Consider the following 20,141-nt stretch of genomic DNA (forward strand, 5'->3'; position numbering starts at 1 on the left):
CAAAAAATATTTAAGTAAAAATCATAATTTTTTGCTTTTCCGATTCCTCTCGTTGAGACGAATTAATATTCACAAAATTTTGTTGCAAAACAAACAAATGCAAACAAAATTTAAATAAGGAAAAAAAAAAGCCTAAAAATCCCTTAGCGGTGGTATCCACACCAAACCAAGCCTTGTGTCTCAATTAATTGGGGTTGGGCATGAATTCTGTTTTTCTATTGAGCTTTGTCTAGGATTATTAAGCCCAAGTCCTTTCGTATGTCTGAACATTTTTGAGTCGATAAAGATGTTTGTACTGTGACTAATTCATGATCTATTGGAACAGGGGCTCTCTGAACTTCAGCATGCTGTTGATATTCTTGTTCCAGTAGCAGGGGATGAGGAAGTTCGTATTTGGTTCCCATACCAGGATGGTAGAGGCCCAAATGTATCTTTTGTGGTGCCGCCTTCTCCTTCTCCTTCTGTGAACCAAAAAATGGTGGGTTGGATTCTACGCCTATTAGTCTGGCATCCCGGCGGATTACATATTCGAGACGTGATCTTCAATAAAATCGAAAAGAGAGGATTATTCAATCTTGTAGTCTTTCATCGCACCGAGGTAGATCTTGTGTGGCTTCTGTATATACCACAGGGTTATGCAAGATTGCGATTAAAAGGCGGTGATGAAGTGGAGATCCCAATAATTGCATATGATAATGCAGTGGTAAAGAACTGGGCGATAGATGTCATTTACGCGGCTGATGATGAGCTTCACAAGGGCAACAACACTTTGTACCAAGTAGTGGGGCCAATTTAGGAGTACTTAGTAACAAATTCAACTTTGACAAATACCTTATGCTACACATTGTGAGATTTGGACAGTTAAGTACCAGTTGAGTACTTAGTAATTTTAATGTTGAAGTCGACAAAATGAAAGGCTAGACTTTTAAATAAGATCATGGTCGCTCTCAACTTTAGAGATGTAAATGATGAGCCGAGCGACTTGCGAGCAGCTCGAAAACTCATCTTACATCAGATGTAAGCGACATGAAAGAATGTTATTACACGTAAGACTAGTACTGTGCTTACTACTTAACAATTCATACACGTTACATAACTATTGGTTCTTTCCTCCCCGGGGAAAAAGTGAACAGCAGTCAAAATTTAGAAGAAAAAACGTGACTCGAAACGGCTGCCCACCATACGTACTTTTCCCAAAAAAGGAAATGAACAGAAAAAAAGATCATGTAAACTGACCTCACTAATTAAGAACTTCCAGCTAGCACTAGTGGAATGTTCTCCTCTCTTCCTAGTAGTGACCAGGGTTCAAGTCCCACAGGAAGCAGATTTGAGGTTTAGGATTATCCAGGGACGGATCTAAAGGGGGGCCCGCGGGGGCCCGCCCCTACTCAAAATTAAAATATTTTTATTATATTTTGGATATATTACAACGGTTTTGCTATTGTCAGTCCACTGGGCTGACGATAAACACAATAGAAGACAAAGAAAACACGTATTTCTGTTTACTTTTTATATCCTTTAATACATATTTACACGCTCACTATTGTCAACCCATTGGGCTAATTTTAGAATTTTTCTAAATTAATTAGCATAATTATGAAAGTGTGCTAATATATAAACATACATACTTGCATATATCTCGAAAATACAAATATAGAATTAGTTTTATGCCTGAATGTTATCATATGGTGCATTTATATTTGTTGATTTACGAGTTGTTTGTCTATTTGAAACTATTCTTTTTTTATTCCCTTTATTTTTAACCGTCTGAGAGAAATATTTTAAAAATAAAGTAATTAACAAACTAGCTCGATCATTCTAAAACTTGTCGATGTTCATTTAAAACATATTTTAAAATTTTTATTTGAGATTTTGTGCTCATTTTTATCTAATTTAACTTAAGGTACGCATTATAAACTTTTGTAATTGTTAATGCATGCCTCAATTTGTACGATCTTCCTGTGGTTGACTAAAAAATATAAATTTTCGCCATTACGATTGACAAGTGCCCCACTAGGCTATATTCCTTGATCCATCTCTAGGGCTATCGATAAGCCTCTGAACCTCATGTTGACTAACATACTAACACCCCGCTAACTCCCGCTCATGTGTACAATATTGGCAAAAAAAAAAAAAAAATTTGACCTCACTAATTCTCTCTTTTGTGAAGTAATGGCATAGCCCGTGAATGCCTACCGTCGAATGTCATGACTACGGATTATAAAAAAGGCCCCACGGATTTTCCTTTGAATTATCAAAACTCAAAAAACTAAAATAATCAAGGGTCACTGAAAATGGAAAAAAAATGTGCCAACTTTAATTAATCCGGCAAATTCAAAAAAGAAACAAGAACAAAGTAAAAATTATCAATAGTAATCACTATAGATATGTTCACGTGCATCAAGCGGGCACAATGCTATTATGTGCCCGTTCAATTCTTTTGAATAGATTCCTCTCTCTCACACGTCTTTCTCTATATTTTGTGTTATACATATGTATCATCCCTAACAAAGTTCCAATTTGAAATAAAAGAGCCACAAACGTAGCTATTTCCCTATTATTACTCCCTCCGTCTCATTTTTAAAGTTTAGTATTCCATTTTGGGTTGTCCTTTAATAAGTGTCCCTTTTGTAAAGTTAGTGAGTAAAGTTGGTACATTTTCTATTTTGCCCCTAAAAGTATATTCCATTTTGAAAAGTTAGTGAGTAAAAGTGTAATGATTATGTCTCCATAGAGGGTAAATAGAGAAAGTAGAGGTAAAAGTTGATGTGACAAATGTAATGATGATTTTTTCCTAATAAGTTGGAGTTACGAAGCGGGACATTTAAAAATGTACGGAGGGAGTAACTTTTACCGGCGAATTCTCACAGAAAATTATTCCGCAGACTTTGCACACCTCTTGAGTGGGTTTTTGTTTATTAACTAGCATTGTGCCCGTTCGATGCATAAAACAGTAAGAAGAAATCATTGAAGGGGTATAACGCTAGTTTATTGTAACCGAGTATTTGGGCCAAATTCAATATGAAAGTCTACACAATAGTTTATTTAGGCTGTTGATTTTGCCACTCCCTTTTTTTGTTAATGGCACTCCCCTGCAAGTGTATTTTTTGTGCAAAAGTACACTTGCAGGAGAGTGCCGTTAACAAAAAAGGGAGTGACAAAATCATTTCGTGAAATTAAGAGTTGAACTTGCAAGTTTGAAAAAGTAAATATCGTTAAATTTCTTTTAGCGATATTAAACGAATTTTAATCTGTTGACATATTCATAATTTCATAGTTTAATTCTTATCGTTAAATTGCACGCATCCATTACGTTGCAGTTTTACTGTTCAAAAAAAATTTACCTGAGGGGGAGGGGAGGGTAGTGGGGGAGGGGGGAGGATGGAGGCGGATGGTGGAGAGGGAGGGGAGGCGCAAGTGTAGCATGACAAGGCTAGGAGGTGAAGAAGAGGGTGGTCAGAGGAAGGGGGTGGTGGACTCCTAAGAAAACCCTAGAAGGAGAAAAGTTTAGATAGAGAGGCTCTCAAAAGTTGAGAGAGAGAGAGAGAGAGAGTGCTATGATCAGTACCGAATTCTTGAGCAAGCAATGCAAATATACTTCAATATATAGCATCTGCCTTATACAAGTTCGACAAAAACTATATTTTGAACAACAAAAATCTGCCAACGGAGTTATACTCCGACGACAGTTCCTCAACTCTTCCACATGGATGGTGAGAGTTTGATTCTCGCCAGGATCGCGAGTGCTTAGTGTGGTGGTTGATGTCCTTTGCGCTTGCCCCACCCTTATACTGCTTAGTGATACCCCCTTCCCTATCCCCTTAGAGATAGGCTAAACATCTATCGAGTGATATAAAAAAATTAAAAATAACAAAAAACTCTTGCCTTATCTAGTGACTGTATATTTCCCATAAGGAATTAGATCATCACCCGCCACATGAGAGCTATCTTATCACTTAGAGTTGGCTTTAAAGAGCTAGAATCCCATGAAATTCTGGTGGTACTAATAGATATAGCCTGGTTGAGTCCCTCCGCATAGCGTGTTTTCTTGGCATATCAATTCTGCAATTCAGGTGCATTGAGAAACTTCATGATTCGATAGAATGAAACCTTTGCTTCAATAAACACTGCCCCAACATCAGGGATCATTCTTATGGGCTCCTGAAGAACGCGAGAAAGCCGCAAGAAATGTGAGCACATTACTGGCATTGATAGGAATCCCAAGTAAGTAGCAAGCCCAAAAGGTAGCAACTGATACCATGGTTGGGGATACCCAAAATAGAACCATATAGTATCCTTTTTGTTGCAAGACTGCTAACAAATTGTTTCATTCTATTAGCGGACACTATGCAAAAGAAGGCAACTATCAATTAGCACTGCACAATGAAGCAATCAATCAGCATCTCAATTCCATAATCTCGGGATTGCGTATTATCATTCTCTTTTCATATTTATTCTTTCCTAATAGGTTGTGTCATTTTCCTATATATGTGTGGTTGTATCCTGACTTTATTCTTTAATGAGAAACAATTGATTCCAACACCAAATACACAATTTAACATGATATCAGAGCGTGGTCTACGTTCTCTTACTCTGCCTTCCCCACAAAATTAAACCCACCACAGAATTGGAAGAACTCGATACCTTCAGCCTCAAAGTCATCTTTACCGACATGGTTGAGGCACAAGAAAAGGTTTAGAAACTTATTTCTAATCTCTCTTCTCCTTACTTTCTTCATTCAGCCGATCACCCCCGCACCCCTCTTGTTGATATTGCCCTAACCCATACCAACTGTGGGTCCTGGAGCTATTCAATCACAATGGCCCTTTGTGCCAAAAATTAAATTGGATTTCATTGATAACACCCCACCCTGTCCCGTAGATCTTGATATTCAACCTCTGTGGAAACGAGTTTCTACAATGGTCCTCTCATGGTTGTTGAACAGCATTAGCAACACCATCACTCCAACCCTAACAAGTTGCCGCACAACGTACAAGCTATGACGTAATCTTGAGTCCAGATTTATTCAAGGCAACAACACTACCATCTTCAAAATTCAGAAGGAGATTACCAATCTCCAACAAGTTAATCTCGACATTACCAACTATTACAACAAGTTCAAAACTCTTTGGGACCAACTTGATGCAATCACTCTCCTTCCGACCTGCACATGCAACACCACTGCTACATGGCAAACAAGGGTGTCAAACGAACGAGTCTATCAACTCTTCATGGGCCTCAATCAACCCTACCATGTCCTTCGCAGTCATATCCTTGCCATGGAGCCACTCCCCGACATTGGGAAGGTTTACGGCTTATTGATCTCAGAAGAACAAACCAAGATGCCTCCAACGACTACTCAACCCAACCAGGCGGACTCCGCAATGATGAGTCAGAGGTTTGGGCCTCAGCTGTCTTGGTCCATCTCTAACAATAACCAATGGCGGAACTCTCATGACCAGCGGCCCTACCAACAAAACCAACCCAAAAACTTCAACTCTCTTCAAGCACGGCAGCGTCTCTATGCAGGCCCTCCAATCCGACAACAACAATCCCCTCGGCAACTACCTATAACTCGCCCCAATCAGCCACGGGGAGATAGCTGCAGTGGGGCATATCCTCCATGAGGGGACATCCAGTAGGAACCGCACACTCGCGGAGGCAAAGATCCCAATGCCTCTTGTACACATTGCAACCAGACGGGTCACCACCAGTCAGGTTGTTTTCAACTCATTGGGTACCCCGATTGGTTCTTCAACCGACCCTCGCGTCCACCATCTAACCAGTCCAATTATGCAGCACAATCGTCCGTCATGAATTTCAATCCCCACTTGAGCCCTGCCGAAGCATCCCAAGCATATGATTTTTACGAACATCCATCTGCATTTTTTTCCGGTAATACCAATTTTATTTCACATGATTGGATTATTGATAGTGGGGCTTCCTTTCACATGACGGCCCATCTATCCCTTTTTAACTCATATATAGTTACCGATCAAATTTTGCCAATCCAGTCCGCCTCTGGCTCTATTCATGTGGTCTTTCATACAGGAACTATAACTGTCACCCCTTCCATTACTCTTTTTGATGTATCGCATGTCCCTAGTTTTCGTTTCAATTTATTATCTGTACAAAAATTATGCCGTGACCTTAAGTGCATTGTTTTCTTTTTTCCTACTTTCTGCCTATTTCAGGACCTGAAGTCGAAGACTGTGATTGGAGCGAGTGAGGCACACAATGGCTTGTACTACCTCTGCACACCACCTTCCACTGCCCTCACAACTCCAACCGATAACTCCACCCTATGGCACCAAAGATTAGGTCATCCCTCACCCGTTAGTTTACCTCGTTCTCTTGTTAAAAACCCTACTAATAATGCTTGTCCTTGTGACGCTTGTTTGCGTTGGAAACATACTAGATTACCTTTTGAAATTATTCTCAATAAAAGTGTTGTTCCGTTTGATCGAATATTTATTGACATTTGGGGTGGCTATCATACTCCTTCAACATGTGGGGCACGTTATTTTCTTACAATCGTTGATGATTGCATGCATACTACTTGGGTGTATTTATTGCGTTACAAATCAGATGCTTTTCCAAAATTGAATTTTTTCTCAACATGGTCAGAACACAATTCAATGCCTGAGTTAAATTTTTCTGTTCTGATAACAGCTCCGAATTTCTATCTCGTCCCATTCAAAAATTATTTCATGATAATGGAATTTTACAAGAACTAACTTGTGTTGATACCCCTCAACAAAATGGCGTTGTTGAACGTAAGCATCGTCACCTATTAAATGTGGCACGCTGCTTACGTTTCCAAGCCCATCTTCCCATCAAATTTTGGGGTGAGTGTGTCTTAGCAGCGGTTTATCTTATTAATCGCACTCCCACAAAAAAATTTAAAAATGTCTCACCGTATGAACGCCTTTATCACCAAGCCCCAAATTACAAAATCTTATGTGTTTTTGGATGTCTCTGCTGTGCTCAGACATACCGTGTCGACCGCGATAAATTTCAACCCCGCGGTGTCCCTTGTGTGTTTTTGGATATCCTCCCCACCACAGCAGATACCGCCTTTTTAATCTCGACACGAACACATTTTTTATCTCTCGGGACGTCACCTTTTTTGAGAATATTTTTCCCTTCCACACCACCGGCCCCCATTATATTCCACCCCCGCAAACCCGTCCCCTAGTCTCACTGACCTCTACCCAGCCGAACCTCTCACCTCTCCTGCTACACCCCAACTAACCACTCCTCCTATTTCCAATACACCCACCTCCAGCTCCCCTAACCTGTCCCCAGCCCCTCAGCCCAACCTCCCGTCGGCCCCCCCTACCCACTACATCCCATCCGACCTCCACACCAACTCCCTGGAACCCTCATCCTCAACCGTTCCCTCTAGACCATCCCGAGCTCATTGCCCTCCGGGTTATCTTCGGGACTACCTTTGTCCTACCCTTCCTTCCACCACAGCTGCCTTTACCACTGCTCCACCATAGTCTTCAGGCACGGTCTATCAGTTAAGTGATTTTATTTCCTACTCACATTTTTCCCCATCTCACTTTGCTTTTCTCTCGGCTTTATCACATTCACATGACCCATTTTCCTATAGTCAAGCCATCAAGCACACACACTGGTGTGATGCCATTTCTCACAAACCCAACGCCCTTGAAAGCAATAACACCTGGGCCCTACCCCTCTTCCTCCTGGCAAAAAACCAATTGGTTGTAAATGGGTTTTTAAAACTAAATTAAAAGCAAATGGATCCGTAGAACGTTACAAAGCACGCTTGGTAGCCAAAAGTTATACTAAAGTTGAGGGGTTGGACTATCATGACACTTTCGCTCTTGTTGCAAAGTTGTTCACCGTCCGTTGTGTACTCACTATTGCGGCTGCTCGCAACTGGCCTTTACACCAGTTAAATGCTAACAATGCCTTTTTACATGGCAACCTCGACGAAGATGTTTACATGTCCCTTCCTCCGGGATGTGGCCGACAGGGGGAGACGCGTGTCTGTCAATTACAAAAGTCACTCTATGGGCTCAAACAGGCATCCTACAATTGGTACTCAAAACTGTCTACCGTCCTTCTCTCTGCCGGGTTTAAACAGTCTCAAGCTGACCACTCCCTCTTTACTCGGCGAACTGGTTCTAATATTCTCGTTGTTCTCGTATATGTTGATGATTTACTTATTGCAGGCAACAATTTGGCTTCTATCTGTTGCTTACAGGGTTCCTGTCGAGTCAGTTTCAGTTAAAGGATCTTGGCAAGCTTAAGTATTTTCTGGGCATTGAAGTCGCCCGCTCTGCCACAGGAATTTTTATTAATCAGCGCAAATACATTCTTGACATCCTCGATGATGCCGGTCAATCCGGTTGTCGCCAGGCCTCTTCCCCAATGGAGCAGCATCTTAAACTCATAGCCGATTCTGGTGAACCCCACTCGGATCTGAGTTCCTACCGCCGGCTCGTTGGCCGCCTGATCTACCTCAACATTTCACGGCCGGATATCACCTTCACTGTTAATATGCTTAGTGAGTTCATGCACACCCCACGGGTCCCTCACCTTGATGCTACCACTCGTCTTCTACGCTACCTCAAGGGTTCCATTTCCCATGGCCTTCTCTTTCCTACCAGTTCCGATCTCACTCTCGCCGAATACACTGACTCTGACTGGCCAGTTGTCCCATGACTCATCGCTCGACTGCAGGTTATTTTATTACTCTTGGTGGCAGCCCTGTCTCTTGGCGCACTAAAAAGCAGAGTGTCGTTTCCCGATCCTCCGTCGAAGTTGAATATCGGGCCATGGCTTTGACCGTTTGCGAGCTATTGTGGCTTCACACTTTACTCGGTGATTTAACGGTTTCCCAGTCATCACCCATCACCTTATATTGCGACAATCAGGCTGCTTTGCACATTGCCCGGAATCCGATTTTCCATGAGCACTCCAAACACATTGAAATCGACTGCCACCTCGTTAGGGAAAGGGTACAACAAGGGCTCCTTCACCTTAGTCACATTGCCTCTACTGAACAGATAGCAAACATTTTCAGCAAGGCATTGGGGGTCAACCAGTTCTGTCATCTACGGTCCAAGTTGGGCATTATGTCCCTCCATGCTCCACCTTGAGGGGGAGTATTAGCGGACAATATGCAAAAGAAGGCAACTATCAATTAGCACTGCACAATGAAGCAATCAATCAGGATCTCAATTCCATAATCTCGGGATTGCATATTATCATTCTCTTTTCATATTTATTCTTTCCTAATAGGTTGTGTCATTTTCCTATATATGTGTGGTTGTATCTTGACTTTATTCTTTAATGAGAGACAATTGATTCCAACACCAAATACACAATTTAACAGATTCTTCTCTCCTTAACTTTTCTACCTCATTCTTGAAATGAGTCTCCCAAGCATATAATTTTAAGACTTTCATGTTCGCCAGTGCCTCTGCCATAGCCTTAAGCCTCCTGTCTTGTGCCACCATAAGCTTTGCCAAATACTTATGCTATAATTTGGCCACTGGATAATTTGCCAACACAGTCAATACGATCACTACCATCGCTGCAACAGCTGCAGTCCCCTAAGCGTAGTATACGATAAAAAATGCAAGGCAGATCTGAAGGCCTATTGTCCATGTCTGATGAATCCAATATGGGAATTCACCTATTCTATAAGCATCCACCATGACATAATTTGTTATTTGACCAAGAATATGGTTTGTCTTAGCATCATTTGAGAGTTTTAGTTGCTTCTGATAAATTGCTGCAGTTAGCAAGGACCTTATTTGGAGCCCAATTAGTCTAGTTCTGAAGCTCCATTGCCTCTTTCACAGTGATTCGAAGCATTTCCCAAGGAAGCTAGAGGCCTGCAGTGAGAGCATATCCCTCATATTTAAACGTTCCTTTTCCTTCGGCAACCAAAATGAAAGCTTTCAGAAACAATGGGCCGGTAGCCAGTGTGAGTGCCTTGATCAACACACAAAACCCAGAAACTAAATAGCTTTCAACTGCCAGAGAAATACTGTTTTCAAAACTGAATGATTCAGTGTTCCTTTCTCTTTCTCTTTGCTTAGCTTCTCCTTAATTACAAAGTAACATGTCTCCGCTCGATCCACTTGCCTCAACTTTGGAATGTCTTTGTCCACAAGAACTTTCTCCTTACCCTGTTTAAGTACTAATGGGTTCAACCACCAAATCCACATTCTGCTAAAAAATCCGGCATTTGAGAAAGGCTTTATGTTTTCATTCCCACTATCAGCTGATTCACCTTGTCAAGGTTCATGAAGTGCATCAATATTGGTTTCTGCATACTTTTCGTCCCCAAATGCACAAAAGAGCAATAGAATTGCTGCACAAAACGATAACATATCTAGCACACATGCACACGCTTAACTGACACAACTTTGTCCACAATAGATACCCACATTGAAGGAATAAAGAGAAATCCTGAAAATAAGAATACGTTTACAGAACAAAGCCTTATGGTCATGATATGTAGATACCGTTGCCTTCGGAGGCTCACAGTTATAGCCAGAAATAAACATGTGAACCCCTGGAATAGCACTGTTAGCTATCCATGCAGAGGTATTATGCTATCTTGCGATATCAATTTCTCTACAATGATCCAAATACCTAATCCAAAATTAATCAAACCCAATGCTACACTGGGAATGGCTGAAGAAATTTGCAATGTGAAGTACCGTTGGAAGTCCAGTAAGGCAAGGGTCTTGCTTGAGGATCTATAGACGAACATAAATAAGCAGATGAAAACCACAAGAATGTCAATAGAAATGGCCAAAACATGGTTGATGCAGGAATATGGATTGATGATGGGTGAAGTCCAGATTTGCAGTTGTTTCCACATTCATACAAAGAGACTAAGTTCCCACATAAAATGGTCATTTCTGTTGCCTCCAAAAGCTGCAGCTCACTAACCACAAACCTTGAAGGCCTACGATTTAGATATTGTCAGTTTATTGATATAAGCTGAGCTAACTCAAGATGATCGATAATATTATGTGATAAGTGGATTGGTTTAAATGTTATCTGCACTCCTGAAGTTCAATCAATTATTGGAAATATCTGGTGTAGTACTTTCCTCCTCTTTCAGCCTAGAAAAAAGCATAACAAAAATGTTACGTTGTTTTCTTGTACATACGTACTTCCAAACTCAAAATTTTGTGGTCAGGTATTATGAAAAAAATTAGCTCAGCTCAAGAACCTTACATATTTTGTTGGACTTCTGGAAAGTATTTTAAAGTCTACAAAACAAGAAAGAGTATACGATAGTAGGAGTATATACGTAAAATGCTACTGATATAAGATAAGCAAATATCCTGCTCCTCGAAGAATCAGTGAACATAAACTTTGAATGTCAATATGGCAATGATATCTATGTTTCGGTCAGCATCCTCTCCGGTAATGGTCCCGGAAAGTTCAACAACTTTATCACACTGCAGAACTATCTTATAAGTAAGATATATGGGTGTGAGCAACTCCAGCAACTTTCCGGGACAGAAGAAAGAAACAAACACTTTTGACTGATTTAGAACAAATTCTAAATATAAGAGCCTGGTGTCAAAACTAGCCTGGTGTCAAAACATATAAGAGCAAAGGATGTGCTGACTACTACTAACATAAAATCAATGCACCTGAAAGTCACTCTAAGTAAAGAAATCATTACATTTGTTAGCCAGTTCTTGTGGACCTAAGGGTGATCCTCTATACCGAAACTCTCTGTATCTCTACACCGAAATGCATTGCTAGCCGTTGGATCACATAAAATTTTGAAAAAAAAAAATTTCACCCAATCTAGCGACCCCAAATATATTTCGATATAGAGGTACAGGAAATTTGGTACAGAGGATCCACCGTGTTGTGGATCAGCCTCTCTTGTAGTAATCATGCAAAAGAGGCAACTTTAGATTACAGGGACGTATGGGAGTTCCAACTCAGCATATCTTGGAGGAACAATGGAAGTTTTGCATTAAGTAGAGAGCTGATAAACAAACGGAACAAGTCGACAAGTGAATTGTTCAAGGTTGGCTTGAAACTTAAGAGTTTAAAGTTATATCCAAGCTTTGATTTGTTTATTTGATTAGTCAATCTCAAACGTGCCTTAGTCGATGTAAAACACAAATCGATCTCAAATGAACTTCAATCAATGCCTGACACGAATCAATTGTCAGGAGTTTGAAATTTTTATGACTGCTTGTTCTTTTTGTGTAACAAACCGATCTCGAGCAAAATATTAACAAGCCACACATGACAGAACTAAGAATAGAAAATCTTAACTGGCCATTATGCTATAGTGTTGTCCAATGCAAATACAAGAAAGTTATTGAAAGGCTTTTCCATTTTTCTCAAGTGGGTACGTACGTTATTAATGGGTATATAGAACATCTTTTTGCAGCCTTCTTTTTGTGTTGCAAAGAAAATCTTGTACAACATTTTATACACCGTTGGGAATGGTCCCAGCCTGCCCTTTACTTTAATAAAGAGGTAATACCAGAAAAGAACTCGGGAATTGTACGATTGAAACTGTTGCCAAAAATACAGAGATTGCTGAGTAGCTCAAGATTTGACAGAGTAGATGGGACTTGACTGTTCAAATCGTTTTCCCATAAACTTTGTACACTAATCTTGGTGAGGTTTCCAAGCGACTCGGGAAGAGGCCTAGATAGTTCATTGCAAGAGAGATCCAGGCAATTTAAAAACCCAAGATAGCAATTGAATTGGGTAGTTTTCCATTGAGTCCGGTCTCAGCAAGGTCAAGAGTCGCTAGAGAGGACAAATTCAGCAAGGAATCGGGTAGACCTAAAGATATGTTTACTCCGGTAAGCTTCAGGTTTTCTAGTTGGGTCAGGTTCATGACCAGGGTTTTGAAATTGTGCGGTTCAAGTCTTAGTTTACCAGGCAGGAACATATCGTCCATGGAATTAAAAGAGAGATCGAGTGAAACGAGTTTGGATAGGCGGGTGATTTCCTATGGGATTGAGCCTGGAGAAAGGTGTTAAAGCATCTAACTCCAAACCAATTGACAAAGCATCTAACTCCAAACCAATTGACAAAGAGTGGTGTAGCCGCTCAAACTCATATACTACCAATGTGAGACAAATTCCAACATTCCCCCGCACGTGCGACACCCAACTCGTACGTGGAGAGGTAAACAAAGGAATCATAATACTTGAATCACAACAAACAACGGTGCACTTATGACACAAATAAGGGGGAACAAATTCTCTGAAACCCTACCTCTGATACCATGTTAAAGCATCCAACTCCAAACCAATTGGCAAAGAGTGGAGAGGCCACCCAAGCTCATATACTAGTTTTGAAAGAGATAATTAACCAATGTGGGACAAATCCCAACAAAAGGAATATGATAGATTGAGATGGGATAAGCTCGTGAAGCGACTAAAAGAGGGTGGAAAGGGGGAGAAGTTGAAGTGATTGAAAGCGAGATTGAGTTGTTGGAGGTGTGAGAGTTGCTTTTCTTTAATTTGCTTCTCATACCTAAAGCCCCAAATACTAATTTCTTATCTCTTATCTTCTTATCTATAAAGGTAGTGAGAAAATTTCATATGGCGATGTAAAACTAATTAATTGAATTGTGACAAGATTTATCATAATCATTTGAATTACAACGAATAAATGTACCAACTACATGAAATACAGTCAAACTTATACTAATTACTAGAGAAAATATTCACTTTGTTTGGTTTACATCTTAGAAAGTTATTTTTGAAAGTTGAGTGGTAATTAGTGGAGAGATATAAAGAAAGATTTATTAAAAACTGTGCCGAGAGTTAAAAGTTACTCTCAAAAAGTTAAACCAAGCAGAGTGATTAACTTTGGGCAGGGACGGCCCTTAGAGCCCCCTGTAGTTCTGCCGTATCGAGTCCAATAGTAGATTGTCTAAATTTTGGCTTGAATACTGAACAAACTTAAAAAATTTGTTTGCACCTTGTTCATCACTCCAGGCACCAGGGGTTCTAGTAGGGACAGTCATCACGGCAATAATTTTAAAAAATACAATTATTATATGTAAAAAAAAGTTATCCCAACTTATGTAGATTTGCACCGCTATATTGTTTCCCCTTATTTTTTGCTATATACTAGTCCTAAATTCTCTATTTTTTATTCAAGAAAAGAGACCCAAAATAGTATTTCAAAACTAAGTTCAATTAACCAAAGTGAAATGATATAAAAGATGAGATCTAATTACAGAAAAAAACTCCACACTCTAATCTACAATAATTTAACATAAAACAACTTAACCTGAAAAGTTAAACAAGTACCAAAACAGTTGGCACTGTGCACAACTCGACCCTAGTGGATTTTTCATTTAGTGAACTTCCAAATTTCAAATGCCGGCACTGTGCAGTAGTGGATTCAAAAAATTAAAAAATCATTCATAGTTTGGTATTTTATATGGATTTCTCAAACTCCATTGGAAAAATGTTAGCCTTCTTCAATTTTTCAATATTCAATTGAAATTAGAGATATTATTGAATGTTTTCAAATCCCTTATTGAGTTTGTATATATTTTGAGCAATAGATGATAATGAGTTTGTATTTGATACCGATTATGATCGATGTTTTTAACGACATGATAGAGCTCCGGATACAATTCAAGATGCCTAGATATATCAAATTAAAGTTATTCTTTTTCGTACTCCATCCCATGTGCAAATGACAAACATAATTTACTATAGCTTTATTATGTTATTTTAATCTTTCCTAGACTCGATGATTATTCATATTGCAATGCATCTTTTTGTTTTTTTAGTATAAAAATTGGCACTGCTAAGGTAAAATCCTGACTCCAGCCAATCTGAAAAGATACTTAATCGAGGGCTTTTTGACCTTTTTGGTCCCCAAAGTATTTTTGCTGTGCCACTTTGGTCCCCAATATTCCAATTGCTAACATTGCATCCCCAAAGTATCAATTTTGTATTTAAATGGTCCCTACGGCTCACGCCGTTCATTCCCTCCGTCAAAACCAAGGGCAAAGTTGGTATTTCACCTCAAAACGGTGTCGTTTGGTTGGAAACGGCTTTTTTGGTCCCCAAAGTATTTCCGTCATGCCAATTTGGTCCCCAATATTTCAATTGTCAACATTGCATCTCCAAAGTATCAATTTTGTGTTTAAATGCTCCCTGCGGCTCACGCCGTTCTTTCCCTCCGTCAAAACCAATGGCAAGGTTGGTATTTTACCTCAAAACGGTGTCGTTTTGTTGGAAACATAGATTTTTCTTATTCATATTTCTCTTAGGGTTCTCATTGAAAACTTTAAAGTCCCCAAAAAAATAATTATGACTCTCTAGGATAAAATGATCAAAAAATTAAGATCTTCGCACAAGTTCAAACAGATTGAAAATTTGAACACTTAATTTTTTTACCATATTTTTTAATATATAAACAACCTCAAAAAATCAAGTGTTTCAATTTTCAACCCGTTTGAACCGGTGCGAAATTTTAATTTTCTGATCATTTTATTCTAGAGGGTCATAAAAACCAAAACCTCGGAACCCGAGGACTAAATTGACAGAGGGAAAGAACGGCGTGAGCCGCAGGGAGCATTTAAACACAAAATTGATACTTTGGAGATGAAATGTTGGCAATTGAATATTGGGGACCAAATTGGCATGACGAAAATATTTTGGGGACCAAATTGGCATGGCGGAAATACTTTGGGGACCAAAAAAGTCAAAAAGCCGTTTCCAACCAAACGACACCGTTTTGAGGTGAAATACCAACTTTGCCCTTGGTTTTGACGGAGGGAATGAACGGCGTGAGCCGTAGGGACCATTTAAATACAAAATTGATACTTTGGGGATGCAATGTTAGCAATTGAAATATTGGGGACCAAAGTGGCACAACGGAAATACTTTGGGGACCAAAAAAGTCAAAAAGCCCTTAATCGAGACGTTTATGAGTCAAGTTTGGAGGCCACACGAGCTTAACGAGTTAAGTACACGGTTGACGACTCCAGCCAATTTGAAAAGATACTTAATCGAGACGTTTATGAGTCAAGTTTGGAGGCCACACGAGCTTAACGAGTTAAGTACACGGTTGTTCAACTTTAACTTGAAAACTGAACAAGTTGTAAAACGATTTGATGAGAAGTCATTCTCATGGAAACGATTTCAGTCAATTTGATTCCTTAAACGATCTAACACCATACCGATGCGTAGCAAATATAATTCACGTTGCATTACCAAATCTGGACAAATGAAGAAATTTTGAAAAGGATGGTCTTCTATTCCCTTCCTCATAAGTCAAAAGTTGTGGACACTGAATGCATCATTCACATGTATAAGCTTTTTGGACGTTTATGTTTTATCAACCCGAGGGTCCTGTTATCTTGGCCGTCAAATCGTGCATCCGACGGCTCGGATTTCATCTCGACAATGAATGGCTCTCGGTTGTCCATTGCCGAGATGACTGGGGGCCTTGTTGTGCACAACATATATGCACAATCTCGGCCGTCGGATCGTGCATCCGATGACTCGGATCTCATCTCAGCAACGAACGACTCTCGGTCATCCATTGCCAAGATGAGATCCGAGCCGTTTGATATATGATCCGAAGGCTCGGATCGTGTACAACACGTATGATGTGCACATGCCCCCGCTTTCCTGTTTTATAAATTCCCTTGTACCGTTTGGCTTTGTTGAAAATTGGATTCAATCAGGCTGTTGTGAACAACCGGAACCAACCATAGTCTTTTTTAAGTAGGAGTATAGCTGAAATGCACAAATGGACCCTATTTTACATACTTTATTTTTATTTTTTTTTAAAACTCAACTATTTGAGCCTCTTTAGTAATCTTTTTTTCTTCTTTTTGGGGGTTATTGATTCGTCTCGACGAGAGAAATCAAAAAAGTAAAAAAAATTTACTTTTACCCAAATATTTGAGAAATAACCATTTTTTAGCAGAAAAAAGTCACTTTTTTTGCTTTAACATAGTTTTGGAATAAAGTTTAAAAAACACATTTTGTTTAATAAAGTACAAAAAAAAACCTATGGATAAATAATACTCATATATAAATAATATTCGAGGATTATTGTTGTGTCTTTATTTAAATTTTTGTCTCTTTAGCTAATTTAGCATCAATTTTTGTGAATTATTAATTTATCTCGATGAGAGAAAATTAAAAAGTAAAAAATTATGTTCAAAGCTTATATATTTTTTAATGAAAATGTTAATCCAAAACTCTCATCAAGAGAAATTAATAATAAAAATAATGCAAAATTAACAAACGGAATGAAAATTTGAGTAAAGGCACAAAAAAAAAAGAAAAAAAGAAATCGTCGTTGATTAGGAGTATTTACTAGTATTTAGCAAAAACAGTTAACAGGCCCCCACCTTTCCGTCGACCAACACCACCTCCCGTCCACCCGCCACGTCTCCTCCTCCACCTGCGGCCACGTCTCCGCCTCCATCCACCAATCCAACCAAATCCGCACCTCATGCATCTTCTCCTCCTCCTCCGGCCACCGTCTCCACGCCGCCTTCGTCGTCCTCGACTACTACTCCGTCGTCGTCGCAGTCGAGTTCGTCAGGGATACCAATTCGAATTCTCATTTTGGTATCTATTCGAATTCTCTTTGAATTTTTGTTATCTCTTCACACTAATTTAGGGCCATTCAGTTCTAGAACTGATAGAAGGAGATCATGAGACTTTCTTAGTTTTCAGTAATCAAGAAAGTTTTTTTTTTTTAACCGAGGAGCAACCCTGCAACCGAGTCACTATTGGACCCAACTGTGCAATTCAAACCTCGGAAGAGACTAGCACATATCCACCGCCATGGCCCCAACTTTAATCATGGTTTGCCTCCAAAGGAAATCGAACCATGCTATGTTGCAAGCACAGGTACGCTCTTATCATAATTAACAATCCATGGGTGGTATCAAGAAAGTTATAGGAATCAAAACTTCAATTTATCGTGCGAAAAAGAAAGAATTTTATTTTTTCTACAAAAATCTTTGTCAACATAGCACACAGGGAACCCAAGGGAATGGGTTGACGGTATTTGGCCTAGCACTTAGGGTTTGCTCCCTCTCAAAGGTCTCATGTTCTATTTTCATTGTTAGCAACTTTTGGGACCACCTCGCCTCACCCGTAAGCGTGGAATTGGCTGCGGAAGGGGATGTATGGATTAGTTCAAGGTGTGCGCAAACTGGCTCGGGACACCTTGCGTTACCAAATCCTAATAGGATAGGGGACTGAATTTCTTTTTCCCTTTTACTTCACTTTTAACTGAACAAAGCCATAGGGTTATCTTTTATGAGTTGTGATAGTTCTTGGAGTTTTGATGCATTGCCCGTGACACCTTGCATTACCAAACCCTAACAAGATAGGGAAATGAATTTATTTTTCCCTTTACTTCGCTTTTAACTGAACAGAGCCTTAGGGTTATCTTTTATGATTTGTGATAGTTCTTGGGGTTTTGATGCATTCATCAATTTGAAAAATCTCCTCTACACACCCATTTTTTGGGTATACTATTCGCACCTTACGAATTTTTGTGGCTCTTTTTACAAATTTTTGTGGCCCTGTATATGAGATTTGTGGTAGTTTATTTTTACGAATATTTGTGGTTCCTATAATGAGATTTTGTGGTCAAATACAAAAGAAGTTTTACAAATTTTTGTGGTTACTTTTACGAATTTTGTGGTTTGCTTTTACAAATTTTTTTATAAAAAAAGACCGCTAAAGGTAAAAAAAAAAAGATGGCTCTAGGTTTACTAATTTTGTGGCTTACTTTAACGAATTTCGTGGCTCACTTTTATGAACTTTTTTTGGCGCTATTTATGATTTTTGGCTGTTCAAAATACGAATGTTGTGGCTTACTTTTATGAAATTTTGTGACTTAAAATACGCAGGGTACACCATGCACCCTTTTTTAGTGGTGTGTGCTCTGGCGGTTCTCGATCTTTGGAAGTATGATTTAGCAACATTTTTTACCTGGTAGTAAAAATCAAGAATGAAACCTTGATATTTGTGCCGAAAACTTGGTTAGAAATGTGGTGTTTAATTTGTTTTGGAGTGAAAACTTCGATATTTTGTGCCCAAAGAATGCTTGTTTATGAGTTTGTTCCAATCAACACCATGGAGTTCCACTTATAAGTTTCTAAGTTTCTTTTGAGTTGATGTTGTGGAAGGTTTTTAATTAGAAGTAAAATCTTTCAGGAAATGGAAGAACTACCATGGATTGGTCCACAAGATTGAGAATTGCTTTGGGGTTTGCAAAAGTACCGGCATATCTACACGAGGACTGTAAGTACACATTGTGTGTATTTTCCCCTCTTTGTAGAAGAATTGGCATGTTACTATATTACAGAATTAGTGGTTTTTCGAATTGATAATTTTGTACTTACAGATCATCCTAAGATCATACATCGCGACATCTATGTTGATCGGAGCTGTCAATTTGGTTAAAATAATTTTGAAGAATCTCTGAAAAAACTATCTCAATCGAATGTCGGTATGGGTTTGATCATGTAGAGACCCGTGCTTAATTTTAATTTATTTAATTTAGTATTGATGTTACGTGTTATTATAATAAATAATTTGGTGAGCCACTTTGCGATCCTTGAATTCACCAAAATTGAAGAAATTAATCAAGCCATAAAAGATATCTGACTGAGCTTATTTCTTTTCAAGAACTCTTTAAAAATATTTTAAATAAATTAAATGACTTTTAGTAAGGTACTCTCTGTCTCTCTCACGCATTGGGATACTTGGTGTGTTCCACTAATCATAATAAGTACTTATTTTTTGAATGAAATGTGATATATTGTGAGAAAATGGCATGTCTCGTAAAACGAGAAATAAATACTTAAAAAATAATAACTTTAGTGGAACGGGATTCCATAAGAAGGTAAAATCCTGGTTTTTGTAAAGCCATACGATCGCTACAATCCTTGATTTCTTTTCATCTTCCAAGTGCCGTTGAAATATCAGATTGAGTTCTGTTAAGGGATTTTTGGACTTTTTTCGTCTTGTCCTTATTCAAATTTTTTTCACGTTTGTTCGTTTTGTGACTATCTCTTGTGGATTATTGATTCATTTCGACGATAGGAATTGAAATTTTATTTTTTTACTTTTACCCTAATATTT

General features: G+C 39.0%; 1 protein-coding gene across 5 annotated transcripts in view; it reads left to right on the forward strand.

Moving 5' to 3' along the window:
* The window catches only part of LOC131302365 (disease resistance protein RPV1-like), a 310,054-nt gene that overhangs the window by 267,879 nt on the left and 22,034 nt on the right, over nt 1–20,141 (forward strand). For 3 of the 5 annotated variants that reach the window (XM_058328992.1, XM_058329002.1, XM_058328985.1), the window contains one exon: nt 326–915. The exons of the other annotated variants lie outside the window; for them this stretch is intronic. In XM_058328992.1, coding sequence (XP_058184975.1) covers nt 326–796 — 471 coding nt within the window. In that variant the 3' untranslated portion in view covers nt 797–915. Of the gene's footprint in view, nt 1–325; nt 916–20,141 lie in introns of those variants that run through there. 5 annotated transcript variants of the gene reach the window in all.

The sequence above is a fragment of the Rhododendron vialii genome, chromosome 1a (assembly GCF_030253575.1).
Source record: "Rhododendron vialii isolate Sample 1 chromosome 1a, ASM3025357v1".
Classification (NCBI taxonomy): domain Eukaryota; kingdom Viridiplantae; phylum Streptophyta; class Magnoliopsida; order Ericales; family Ericaceae; genus Rhododendron; species Rhododendron vialii.